Genomic DNA, 13097 nt, shown 5'->3' with positions numbered 1-13097 from the left:
CTCTGCACATAGGTCCCATAGCTCTTGTTAATGTTAATAGGACTTCCTTGCCAGCTTTGAAAGGAGAATCAGCCCTGTAATTCATCTTACTGTTGTGCCTTTTTATTAGCAGGTATTCCCTTGTATTCTTTAAAAACTTTAGTGGACAACACTGACACCGGGAGGCACCTAGCAGGAAGGAATCCAATGCTGTTTTTATGGCTGATTCTGAGAGACATGTTCCCTAGGTACAATAGAGAGAGAGAGAGAGAGATGTGGAAAAGTGATTTGAGCACAGGATTGGAAACTCATTAGTTCTAATCTCAGCGCTGACACTGGCTAACCGAGTGGCTCTGGGTGTGTTGCTTATCCTGTCTCAATTTTCCAATTTGTAAAATGGGGATAATAATTTGTACTTACCTACCTGACAGGGCTTTTGTGAAGATCAATTAAATAATGTTTGTATAGCTCACTGAACATGAAAATCTCTATATTCTAAGTATTGTTATTGTGAACACGACTGCATATTAACCCAATCCAGTACTCATTTGAACATTGAGCTCAAGCTTGATTCCATGAAAGTCATTAGCTGAGTGGTGCTGTTGGCTTAACCAGAGAAATCTGCAGTGATTAACAAATACAAACTATATAGTAAGAATCTTTTAGACGAAAGGTACCGAAAGAACAACTTGTGAGTCAGATACAGCCTCAGAGTCCTAAAATATGGCTTGGACCTGCCCTAACCTTTGCTGTTACATCTTTAATTCTTTGGTCTTCTGTAGCACTTTCTTCTTTGTGCTAAGGTCTACTTACAGTGGGTATTTCAGCCTGTTTGCAGTGTGGGGACAGAACCAGACCTGCTAGTCACTAGCAGTAGGGTAATACCTTATTCCCTGAGGTCTCCCTGTTGCAGAGCTTTTCTGAGGAAAATTCCAGCCTTTGTTTCAAATTTTTGACTAACAATTTGGTCAAAAAAAATTGTCTGTCTGATCCCCAGCTGTGTCCTAGGGCTGCATTTGTCTTTTGGGGAGATTGTCCCCTCAGCTCTGCTTCCCTCTCTGAGGCCTTTGTAATGGCTGGTGCTGCTGCAGGCTTCTGGGAGAGAATTGGGCTGAGAAAGCCAGAGGCAAAAGGTCTGTGTCTCCTGCTTCACTCCTTCTTGAGTGTCTTGTTGGGGAGCTCAGCCAGCTGTGTGGGTAGAGTGGAGTTTCCCTCACAGTCCAGTCCGTGAGTCTCCACACAAGAATCCAGTCCACTGATCTGGTCCAGGTTGGAGCCAAGTAGGTCATCCAGAATAGAGATGGGAATTGGCATCCAGAGATTCAGGTTTAGTTAGCTTGGAGAAATGGCCCCCATGCTCTGCAGTAGAAGAGTTATGCTTTTTCCTCAAAATATAGGTAACACAATCTGTAATTTAGGAAAGCAGAATGGAATTATCCTGGCTGTGGAAGTATTCTCAAGTGGAGGAAAATTGAGGAGGTGGGGCATTCCCCTGCTTCCAGTGACTGACAGCTCGGGTTGTGCCCCCAGACTACAGACTGAAGTACCCATTGTAATGGCTCTATGGACCTTAGCACAAAGAAGAAGGGAGATTTTCAGGTAAGCATGGATAAAATCTTTCTGTTCAATAAAATAATCTCCAAGAGTTCTACAAATATTTACATAATTAGGCTTTTCAGCACCTTTGGAGTTAGAAGAGGGATCATTTCACTTACTGCTGAAATTCTGAAATCTTTAGACTTGAACGTAGCAGTGTTTAAGAGTTGATACAGATAGGACAGACAGTGAAGAGGAATAGCATATCCATTTGAAGCTGCAGGGAGACTTAGGGAAGGCAGAAGGTGTTTACTTGGGTTACATTTGGCCATGACACTGATAATAAGATCCATATTTTTACATCAAGTGTTGTGGGATCTTTAATGGTCACAAGTGGTCATGACCTCATTTTTATATCTGATCCAAAAGACGACAACTCAAAAGCATGTGACCACCTTACCCAGAGGTGGTGGAAGCTCACTTGGAATGGGGGTCAGGGGTTCCTCTCGGTGGGGGTAGCTGCTCCTGGTCCCAGCTCAATCATCCTGGTTCCTCCCTGCTCCTTCTCATGGGATTGGGTGCTGGCAGCTGCTCCAGCCTCTTGGTAGTCACACTCTTGCCTCTGCCCCCAGCAGCCATGGACCCCTGCCCATCATAAGTGGCATGGTTGGTGATATGCGTAGTACATGTGTGTAGTTTACAGGGAAGATGCGCCGGGATGGAAACAGGGATCAACCCCTGCAATATTTCCATTTTAGGGGCACAAGCTTCTAGCTTGGTTCTGCCATCCCGACCTCACCCCATGCTGGGGTACTGGTTCAGGACAGACTCAAAGGAAAAGGAACCACTCAGATGTGAAGATGCAGCCTTTGGACACTGCGCCCCAGTGATGATCTTCTGCATTCGCTGAGAGCAGCATTACGATAATACTGTACGTTTCGGAAGGCCGCACAGAGGCGTGTCCCTCGGGTTCCTGGCAAATTGCCAGCATGGCTTCTTAATTGACAAAGCTGGGCAATCTGCTAAGATAAAATGAATGTATGTTTTCAAAACTCTAATGGTGTACTCTCCATTATCCTGCTCTTTCATCTTTACGTTTTCAACTACGAATCCCATTAATTGAGCTACTGATGTCTTTGAACATGGTTTTTATTTTCTGGTTCATTTGTGCTGGACCAGCTAATTGGGAGAAACTCAATCCGTCCTCCACATAAATAAAATATAGTCAGTGATAGCCAGATTACCTGTCCTCCCCCCCCCCCCCCCAGTTTACCTTTTCTCTATTCTTACAGGGGTTCTGCCTAGGCAAATGAAAGCTTAATATTTGTATTGTCTCTTCCTTCTACAGATCTTATAAAATGTCTTTTCATATTCATACTGCCCCCTTACCACACTGCCTGGAGCACCGGTGGCTGGCGGTGCTACAGCCGCGCCACCCAGAGCACCAGGACAGGCAGCCGCACCGCCTGGCCGGAGCCAGCCATGCCACCGCACAGCACAGAGCACTGGGTCAGGCCGCAGCTCTGGAGCTGCGCTGCCCAGAAAGAGCTCACAGCCCTGCTGCCCAGAGCATTGCACCAGCAGCGCAGTGAGCTGAGCCTGCGGGGGAGGGGGAACAGCAGGGGAGGGGCCGGGGGCCAGGCAGGAGGTCCTGTGGGCCAGATGTGGCGCCATAGTTTGCCCACCTCTGATATAGATGGTAGGATCTGTTTTCTTGCTTTTTGTTTTATGGACATTTGTTTTATGGACATTTACCAGCACATTCTTTCTCGTTAGTACATTTGGATTAAGTAGCATCTGAGAGGCAAGGAATTGTGCCCTTTTTTTAAACTCAGTCTTATGTCTTACTTTTTTATACAGTTATTGCTATACATACATTCTAGCAAATATTGGATTTGTTCCTTTCTGAGTACATTTGATCTGTTGGTTTACTACAGAGTCACTAAGAGGTGTGTGAGGCTGTATCTTTGTACAGGACCAATTCAACAAGCTGGATTAGTTTTCTGTTAGTGCACACAAGGAAAAATTTGAAGCGAGGAGGGGCGCAATAACTACTGAGTGCCAGATCCTGCTCTTCTCGAAGTCCTAGGCAGAACTCCTCCTAAACCAGGAGTGCTCATAATACACCCTATGGAGTCCTAACATGTAGTTCTCAGGGAGAGAACAAGGCTGATCAAATGCAAGTTTTTAATGCTGGTGAACTCTATCAGCAGACTAATTGTATTCACCTCTCAAGGAAGTTACAAGTACTGTCCAAGCCAATATTTATTCCTTATATATAGTGCTGATCCAATGCTTGGTTATTACCATTATTTATGTATTCATATTGTGGTTATGCAGACAGGCCCCAGGGACCCATTTTGCTAGGCACTGAACCTAGTAGAAAGGACGGTCTTGTCTGTGGAGTGAACTCGTATATAAACTTGGACCCTTTGTCCATGCTCCCAAAGCTTTTTGATCTTGGTCATTATTCCCCTGGGCTGCTCACCTTGGTCTCTTCCTGTTCTTCTCTTAGTGGGGTATTTCTTACTGGTTCAGAACACAACTCCCCACCTGGTGAATAACATGAGCTGTAGGGAGCACATCACCCCATTACTCTGATCTTTTCACTGGCTCCCTGTTAAATATTGGGTCAGATTCAAGGTTTTGGTCCTTATCTTCAAAGCTCGTCATGGGACTGGCCTAAGGTGTTTGGGGTGACTGCCTCAACCTGGGTGAGCCAGATCTCCTGTGATGTGCCACTGGCACAGTCAGCCTTCAGGGTCAAACTGTGTGTGTGGCAGTGGGGGATGGGACAGGAGACATTTTCCCCATGACTCTAGCATTTATTCCTGAAGCTATCAAAATCATGTATGTAATTTTAGGAGGCATGTAGACACCATGGCAACAAGCCCTATATAAGAACCTAGACAGAATGATACTGAGATTGTGAGCCTGGTGAGGGTGGAACTGAAGGCTAATTAATGGAAAGAGACTTTGGAGAAGCAGTAAAGTTAAGAAGTTCAGATTTTGTTATGCTGTCGTTGAGTTGCCCAGGATGAGATGTCAGAACGACAGAGATACAAGAATGAACAGAGGAGGAAAGGCATGGGGTAGAGGCAGATCTGGGTCTCATTGCCAAAATTAACCTCTAGGTTGACCCTAGAAAAGGTGTACTGTGTTTTAGTAACGGGGAGTGCTCTGAAAAGTTTATACAGTTCAGTCATGTCTGATAGCGCCATACTGCATCATAACCAGATAAAGCCATGTTCATGTCCACTATTTAGAAAGCCCGGTGCTGCACCATGGCTCTGTACCATGGCTAAACCAACTCAGTTTGGTATCTCTCACGCAGGTAAGACCAAGACATATGATAAACAGTACCCACTATGGTAAGGCTTATAGCATAGCAGGCCCTGAATGACTTAATACTCTCTCAGCTGTTGTATATTCATCCTGCAATATTTATTCTTTGTTTCCTAATGTTATAGATTCTTTGTTCTTCATCTTTTTGCCTATATTAATAATCTCTCTCAATTGACCTTTTCATTCCCTTTCATAATTTAAAAAACCCAGTATGGGGTCATTTGGAAGTCTCTGCTTTTCCACAATCTGCTTTTTTTCCACTTGGGGGAAAATATATTTGTTTGTCTATATACAAACTCTGAAGAGAGAGAAATGTTTCTAAACTGTCAAGAGGATTTTCTGAACAATAGGGAACTAAGAAAACTAAAGGGTTTTTCAGTGACCCTTTAAATAAATTGGCAGGAGTGCAAAGGCTACCCGAGGGCAATTGAATTAGCCGAAGAAAAGGGCTAGAATAGTTTTCCCACAACAGAAGTGCTTTGTTGGCATACAGGAAAGAAAGCCTCATAGCTGTTCTGCTGCAGTGGGTTTAACACCTGGTAACAACATGCTGTACCTGCCAGTGTTGGAAGCTACAAATTAGGGAGGCTTGTAGAGAAAAAATACATGCCTTCGAATTCTGTTTAAATACATTGGACACCAAGAACATTTTGGAGGGACAGGGTGAAATAACGACAAACATAATACTATTCTTTGAAAGCCTCTGCATTTTCACTTATGCAACCTAGTTCCTCTTGCACTGACCTATGGTACAGTATAACAAAGCTGTGTCCACTTCGGAATTGAGTAGTGTTCTTCCTGCATTTGTATAAGGGAGTTTCACCTCTCCCAACCACCTGCGTTCCTTTGCCACCGCTGCAGAGAGCTAAATGTTAGCTAGGTAGCCTTTCGTCTCATTGTTAGAGTAATTGGGCCAATTGCATTGGGTTATTTCTGAGGCGATGTCAGATCCCAAACCCTGTAGGGAGTTCCAAGAATTGTGCAATCTGCGCGTAGCCATCTTGCCAGAGACAGATGCAAACATTTGGAGCCTAGTGTGCCTGAGAGAGGCTCTTGTAGTGTCCCAATTCAGTTTACCATGTCTTCATTCCTTGGACGAGGAGGAAAATACATTTAAGACTGCAGGCACACTTAGCTTCCTTTTTGCCATTTGAATTGCTGCTGTGAGAGATGGCCGGCAGCCAGAACCCCAGACTGGCAGCGGGCAGAGTGGGGCTGGTGGCTGGGACCCCAGACTGGCAGCGGGCGGAGCGGGGCTGGCGGCTGGGACCCCAGACTGGCAGCGGGCTGAGCAGCGCAGCCCGCTGCCAGTCTTGGGTCCCGATCCTGCCCACATAGAGTGGGTAGGTACCTACTTTCTCCCTGGTTCGAGCCCATTCTCTTCCTCTCTCTCTGCACTGAGCTGAGGGTGGGAGTGCACTGAGCACAGGGCTGGGGGTGAAGGAGCAGGTTGGGGTGCAGGGTCTGGCCAGGAGCCAGAATGAGGGAGGGGGGGCTCAGGGTTGGGGCAGAAGGTTTGGGTGTGGAGTGCTTACTTGGGCAGCTCCCATTTGGTGCGAGGGGTGCAGGTGGGAATGTGTGGGGGTGGTGGTGCAGAGCTCCCATTTGGTGCGAGGGGTGGGGGTGGGTATGTGTGGGGGTGCAGGAGTCAGGGAGAGGGCATGTGAAGGGGTGCAGGAGTCAGGGCATGGGGTGTGGGGGACTGGGTATGTGTGGGGTTACTGGAGTCAGGGCTGGGGTCGTGGGGGGTGCAGGGGTCAGGGCAGGGGGCTGGGAGTGTGTGAGGGGGGTGCAGGGGTCAGGGCTGAGGGATGTGGGGGGTGCAGGGGTCAGGGTAGGCTGAGCGGGGCTGGCGGTCGGGACCACAGCAACCAGCAGCGTGACATTAAAAATCGGCTCGTGTGCCGTCTTTGGCACGTGTGCCATAGGTTGCTGACCCCTGGTCTACACAATCTCAGACTCCGTTTCTGTTTCTCTAGGTTGCTTCTTACCTTTCTTATCTAGTTCTGGCCCCTGGGTTACCAATGGAGCTTCCTCTACTCCCTGTGCCTATTTCACCCTTCTCAGGCACTTGCCAGAATCTGTAGTCCAAGGCAGGATCCCAGGGTTTATTCTCCCCCTATACTTCCTCCTTGTCTTTTGCCAACTCCCCTCCTCTCTAGGGAGTGACTGGAAAGTTCCTTCCTGCAGCCCCCTTTGTGTGCTCCACTTCCTGGTTTTATTCCTACTCAACCTGCCCCTGCCTAGCTGGGCTTCATCATCAGTTACACTTTATCAGCCGTAAGTCTGCTCCAGTTGCAGCCTGTCACAGGGTTAACTGGCCCTTTTTACTTAGGTTTTGTATGGGGTACACACCCATCACACGGCTAGCAAAGCTTTGGGCTGTTCCTCCACTGCTTGGCTCTGCACAGCAGTATCCATCGCTGGTATCAGAACACGCTTGAGGAGCAGGGGATCCCACTGGTGCCGACCAGGCAAACTGCTCCTCCGATTTGCTCTAGAGAACCTGCTCAGCTTCCCTTGTCGAAAGCGCCATCTTCCTGGAAAGACTTTATGCAGGGCCCTCCTCAGTTGTTAATGAGGCTCAACGTCCAGGAGCCAATGAAGGTTTTGCTTGATGCTGCCAAAACTAGCATGGCACAGATCTGTTAGCACCGGTCCGGCGATAATGTTGACACCGATGTCCCTTCTGATACTGGGGGCACCCTGATCAGCAGCTTCCCTGGCACTGGGCCTCATCTCTGGCGACACTGCCTTCAAAGGCACCCATGTTTCCCTCAGACGCCTGAGTTCAACACCAGATTCTGGAGGGGAGAGTGCTCTAGTTGTTGTGGTTATAGACCTCTTTGCTTCTGTGTCTCCAGCCTGTCTCTTCACCCTCCCCAGACCATGGTCTGTCCTGCTTTCCTTTCTTTTATCCATCCTCCCTCCAGCTCCTCTCTCCTCTGCTCCTCTTACCCACACATCTCCTGCCTCCTGCCCCCTTCTTCTTTCTCTATTCTGTCCACTCCTGCCCCTTCTGCTTGTCCCCATTCTCTGGCTTCTGCCTCCTCTCCCCCTCTGCTCCTTTCCACTCTCTGGCTTCTGCAATACTCCCTATTTCTCATCCCTCTGCAATCCAGTCAGGCTGCACCCTCCTCTTCCTCTCTAGCTGGGTACTAGCAGGGGAAGCACTGAGAGTGAAGGAGAAATAGGCTTTCGGATCTTAGTTCCTGTGCTTGGCACCACAGTGGCCTCTGGCAGTTGGAAAGTGCAATTGCAGGGAATCTTCTGCTCAGATCCTGAAGCCCTGGGGTGGAGCATGCTCTATGGAGAGAGAAATCTTCGGAGAATTCAGCTGCCAAACTGGAACAAGTGTCCGCTGAGCATCTCTGAACTGTGGCCATATTTGGGTGAATTTTCAAAGGGATGATACAAGGCATATCCCTCACACCAGAGTGGTGCTTCTGCCGAATTTCAAGCACTTGCTTCAAAGTATGGAGGCTGTAGTGCAGTGGTCCTCAACCTTTTTGTGGCCAGTAGCACATTCATGTTTTCAGAAGAGTGTGGCCAGCACCAACAATTTTTCAAAGCTTATTTTGTATTTGTACATTAAATAATATGAAAACATCATATTTAATATTACATAATATATGAATCCATAAGATAAAAAGGGTAATTTTACATGTAAAAGGTATTAATTAAATTATTCGGCAATTACTCTTTCACCTTACCATGTGAATTTGCTCTTTTTTTATCTATGTAAGAAAAATTAAGGGGTTTTTACAAAATAAATATCATAAACAGTTTTCATCTTATTTATTTAAAAAAGTAAAACATTGTTGAACTGCTGGTCCAAATATATTTTTTATTCTTACTTTAACATAGAATGAAGCCTGCAGCCCCAGAGTTCTCTGTCCCCAGCAGGCGTGAGGCCACGGTTTCTCTCCGGCTTAAGCCGTGGCCCTGTGCCTGATGGGGACTGAGAACATCGGCGCCTGCAGCCCCAGAGAAGCCGGAGAGAAGCTGCAGCCCCACATCTGCCAGGGACAGAGAACACCGGCACCCGCAGCCTGCAGCCCCGGAGTTCTCGGTCCCCGGCAGGCGTGGGGCTGCGGCTTCTCTCCCCTGCTGGGCACTAGGCGGGCGCACATAAATGCCCCGGCGGGCGCCTTGGCGCCCACGGGCACCACGCTGGGGACCACTGCTGTAGTGCTTCTCAATGAAATGGTTGTAAGATTGTTTTTATTTTATTTTTTTAAAAAACATGGGCAAAACAATGTATTTTTCTCTAATTTTGTTCTTGGAAGTGGCTTAACTACTTTAGCTGAAATTTAAATAAATAAAATTCAGCCAAAGACAGACAACGAGCATGGAAAGCTTCAGCCTGAATGGTTAAAGCTTGGCAAAGTTCTGAGCAATTGAAAACAGGATCTCAGGGTAGGGTAGGGTCAGGGAACCTTAACTGTAGACATTGTTACCAGTTCCACCTTTAATAAGATACCTCATCTTCAGCTTTCAGTGACTTCACTGTAACCTTAGTATATTTATAGAAGCTAGAGATGAAAAAGACTGGCTAGACTTTCCAATGCATCCCCTGCATTGAGGATGTTCAGGGTCCTGTTCCACATCCTGGCCTTTTTCCCAAGATCTCACTTTTAAAATTCTGGAGGGAGCAGATGAGCCATTGGTATTGATCATCTGCATCTTAATTCATGGAGGATGAAAATTGATTTTATTACTCTTCATCTCTGTAGGACTAAGTTATGGTTCTTTGACCTCTTGACAAGAGCTCTGATTTTCAGAGGCCCTGGGTACTGTCGGCTATCAGTGATTTCAGTGGGAGTTGTGAGTAGTCAGCACCATGGAAAATCAGGCCAGAAGTGAGCAGCTGCAACAGCAGTGAGAGGAGCAGGTTTTTTAAAATTTATTTTAAACTGGGAAGCTGGTTGGTTGCCAAAATGACAGCATCAGGATTGATAGAATTAATAGACCAAGTTGAGATGCAACTCTCTCTGTGTTCCTCTGAAATCAGCTGTCCACTGTAAACTGATGACTTGTACAGTTACCTTAAATACAAAAATAATTTGTCTTCCTTGCTTTCTGTTTGAAACACTCACTGAAGTGCCTAATAAGCCAGAAAGCTTTTTCTTTCTTTCTTTAATTTTTATACTGCTACTCTTCACTATAGTGCTGAGCACCTTCCATGTACTGGTCATCAAGTCCCTGGTGGATTCATGGAGTCCCTGATACTTCTCTCTTATATGATAAGGTTGTTATATTGAGGCTGCATATTTTCTTTCTACCTTGTTAATTACCACTATGGAGATAGCACATCTGTTTAGTGGCACATGGACATTATGCACAGGTGAGTAGAATACAGATGAATAGAGGCTATGATTTAACTAGGTCGGTGGCAGTGCAGGTTTTTGGGGGATGATGGATGGAAATGGTAGGTCACAAGGTAATGAGAAGGAAGTAAGGATTGATTCAAGGTTTTTCTGTAGGGATGTGGCACCAGTTCATAGGAGTTTATTGGTAATGAGGCGTGTTACTGGAAGTGTTTATAGGAGAGTTACTGCACCTTTGCTGATCATTGTATAAAAACAGTTGTCATGTTTCACATCAGAACCAGCTACACTTCTGTGGCTAGGGAATGGACTCCTGTATAAATAAATACACCTTGCAAAGAACTTTTGGGATCCTTTATCATAAAAGCTGACATGTAAACACTGGAAAATACTGGTATTTAGTATTAGCAGATTGTCAATGTCATGCTGATCCCCAACACCCAGTAATGAGGCTTGAGATACAGAAAAGTGGATGGGATTGACAGATTCTTTCTCATTTTATGGAAGGAGGAAAGGAGTTGTCTAGTCAAAGGCTGGTTTGTGTTTTTCTTTCTTGAAAAGGAATAAGGTTCTATTTAAATTTATCTTCAAAACACACATCTGCCTAAATTAGCAGAAAAAGAAAGTAAGAATTTTATTATTTTATTAATTTAAATTTATCTTGAGCCTGCCTTGTCTACTGTTGTGTTGAAGTTTCAACTGAAATTGTCGAAGTTTAGGATACTGTGAAGCAATTCAGTGCTTATCCCCTTCTCCCACCCGAAGTTTTTAAGCTGTGGTTCTGACCATTTCCCAGGTCTTCACAAACTGAAAAGGGATTTGCAGTTAATTGTAGTGCCTCTTGGTGCTTCAGGTGGTGCATCTAATAGGCAGAAAAATCAAGGTAGGCTGAATGAACTTTGGCCTGATTTCAGAAAGAAATCTCACCTTGCAGTTGTCCTTCCAAAATAGTTTGTTTGACTGTGTCTCCGTGTGTAGCGCTTGAGAAAACAAGCACTTGAGAAGACCTATATTGGTCATGGTAAATGCCACCAAGGAATGGGATGTATATTGCTTATGTATGCACAGCAGTATTTTATTAAATATATGAATTGAATTAGGATGAGATTTTGAAAAAACACCCAAATAAGTTGGACGCACATGTCCCGTGGAAAGTCTTTTAGTCACATTTATGCTCTGAGTTCCTTGTAGTGTTCAGAAAATCCAAACCCTAATGAATATTTAGGTTGTTCAGATGTATAGAATTTAGAGCATTGTAGCTGCACTGAAGCATCATATTCAATTTATCATTTAGGAACTGGTCTTTGAAGGTATTGAGATCTCTGAGAGTGTTTTGGTGTTGAAGGAGCTCAGCACTTCACACAGGATCAAGCTCTTAGTGATTAAATTAAAGCTGAGAAAAGAAAGCAAAACACAGCATTGGATGCTTTGAATTCAAATAGTCACGTTCACTGTAGTCTGCTCTCAATTGTCCTGCCAAATCCATCCTTTTGTGAGAAAAATGATTAGCCTGCCATGAAAAACTAAATTGAGCGGCAGATTGCTGTTTGTTACGTCTCAAGAAAAAAGTTGAATGGGTGTTTGATTTTTAGAACAACAATTTGAACTTTTTAAAGATCTGTGTTTAAAGTATCTAGTGGCCATGGAGGATGTTGCTATTCACCTGCCTTGATTTGTGTGACTTGAGCATATGTCTCTGAACTGCTGCGTCACATGGCTGCTTTTTATTTTACGTGAAATGAGTTGCTGGTCTCAGTCCAGTTTCCAGTCAACAAGTGTCCACATGACAGCAACCACCACAAGAGTTAGGACTGGCAGTCTGGCAGAGAGGCCAGGGACTGAATAGATTTGTAAACTGAATTATCTTCTCTTCTCTCAATGCTCCCATACACGTTCTCTGAAGGAATATGGCTCTCCTCCTCTGATTGGGAGTAGTAGCTCAAACTAGGGTGACCAGACAGCAAGTGTGAAAAATCAGGACAGGGGTGGGGGGTAATAGGAGCCTATATAAGAAAAAGACCCAAAAATCAAGACTGTCCCTATAAAATCAAGACATCTGGTCACCCTAGCTCAAACCATGGCAGTGAGCCTGTTTCTGTTAAAAGAAAGGTGAGGCCAGAAAGTGACTCAGCAGGAAGAGTGCCACCTACTGAATCAGCAATGGCTCTTGTGATTTGTTCTCCTTGACGATCTCCTATTCAAATAGTCGCCTAGATCAGCCCGGGCTTATGAGATCACAGCCTAAGTGACAGTAGGCAGACAAATAAGGGCTGTGGGGATTGTCAGAACGCTCGCTGGGCTGGCTTTCATTTGGGACCAGCCTTTGGGCCTGATCCGGTGCCAATTGAAGTTCCGTTGACTTCCATGGTTGTTGGCTTGGGCCCTTGGTGAGGGAAATTCTACACTTGGAGGTCTTGGGAGTGGATTGGTAATGCCATTGCAAAAAATGCAGGCAGATATATGCCAACACACAGCACTCTTTAGCCAGCGGCCATATTGCCTTGTACTATGCTATTTTCAGATTGCACAAGCGGAACTAGGGCTGTACTTAGATGGGAGAGTTAATGAATTCCTCAGTATTGCAGGGAGGGAGGATAGTTACTAATTGTGGCCCAGAATCAGCTAAGTACTTACGCACTTCAGTAACTTAAAGCATGAGAGCAGCAGGCCTAGTCCAATGTCTCTTCCTTCTGTGAAGTATTCTAGACTCTGAGAGTTAACAGCTGAAAAAGAATATAGACAAGTAAAGGCTGAAAAGGGAGGAGAATTTATGGGCGTAGATTGCCTCTTGCCTCCTAAGAGTAAAAGCAAACCAAAATAGCTCTAAAACTAATGCTACTTAGATGTCATCATTGCTTTAAAAAATGTGGCTCCACACTCTAACTTCTAAATAGCATTGCAAGGTTT

At 45.4% G+C, this 13097-nt stretch overlaps 1 protein-coding gene across 4 annotated transcripts in view; it reads left to right on the top strand.

The window, feature by feature from the left end:
* The window catches only part of PRKAG2 (protein kinase AMP-activated non-catalytic subunit gamma 2), a 361996-nt gene that overhangs the window by 43978 nt on the left and 304921 nt on the right, over window positions 1-13097 (top strand). Inside the window, exon 1 of one of the 4 annotated variants that reach the window (XM_039524128.1) lies at window positions 1528-1578. The exons of the other annotated variants lie outside the window; for them this stretch is intronic. Within the exon in view, the coding sequence (XP_039380062.1) occupies window positions 1543-1578 (36 nt within the window). The 5' untranslated portion in view covers window positions 1528-1542. Of the gene's footprint in view, window positions 1-1527; window positions 1579-13097 lie in introns of those variants that run through there. 4 annotated transcript variants of the gene reach the window in all.

This window comes from Mauremys reevesii, linkage group 2 (genome assembly GCF_016161935.1).
Source record: "Mauremys reevesii isolate NIE-2019 linkage group 2, ASM1616193v1, whole genome shotgun sequence".
NCBI lineage: Eukaryota > Metazoa > Chordata > Testudines > Geoemydidae > Mauremys > Mauremys reevesii.
This window is presented reverse-complemented; position numbering and strand designations above follow the sequence as displayed.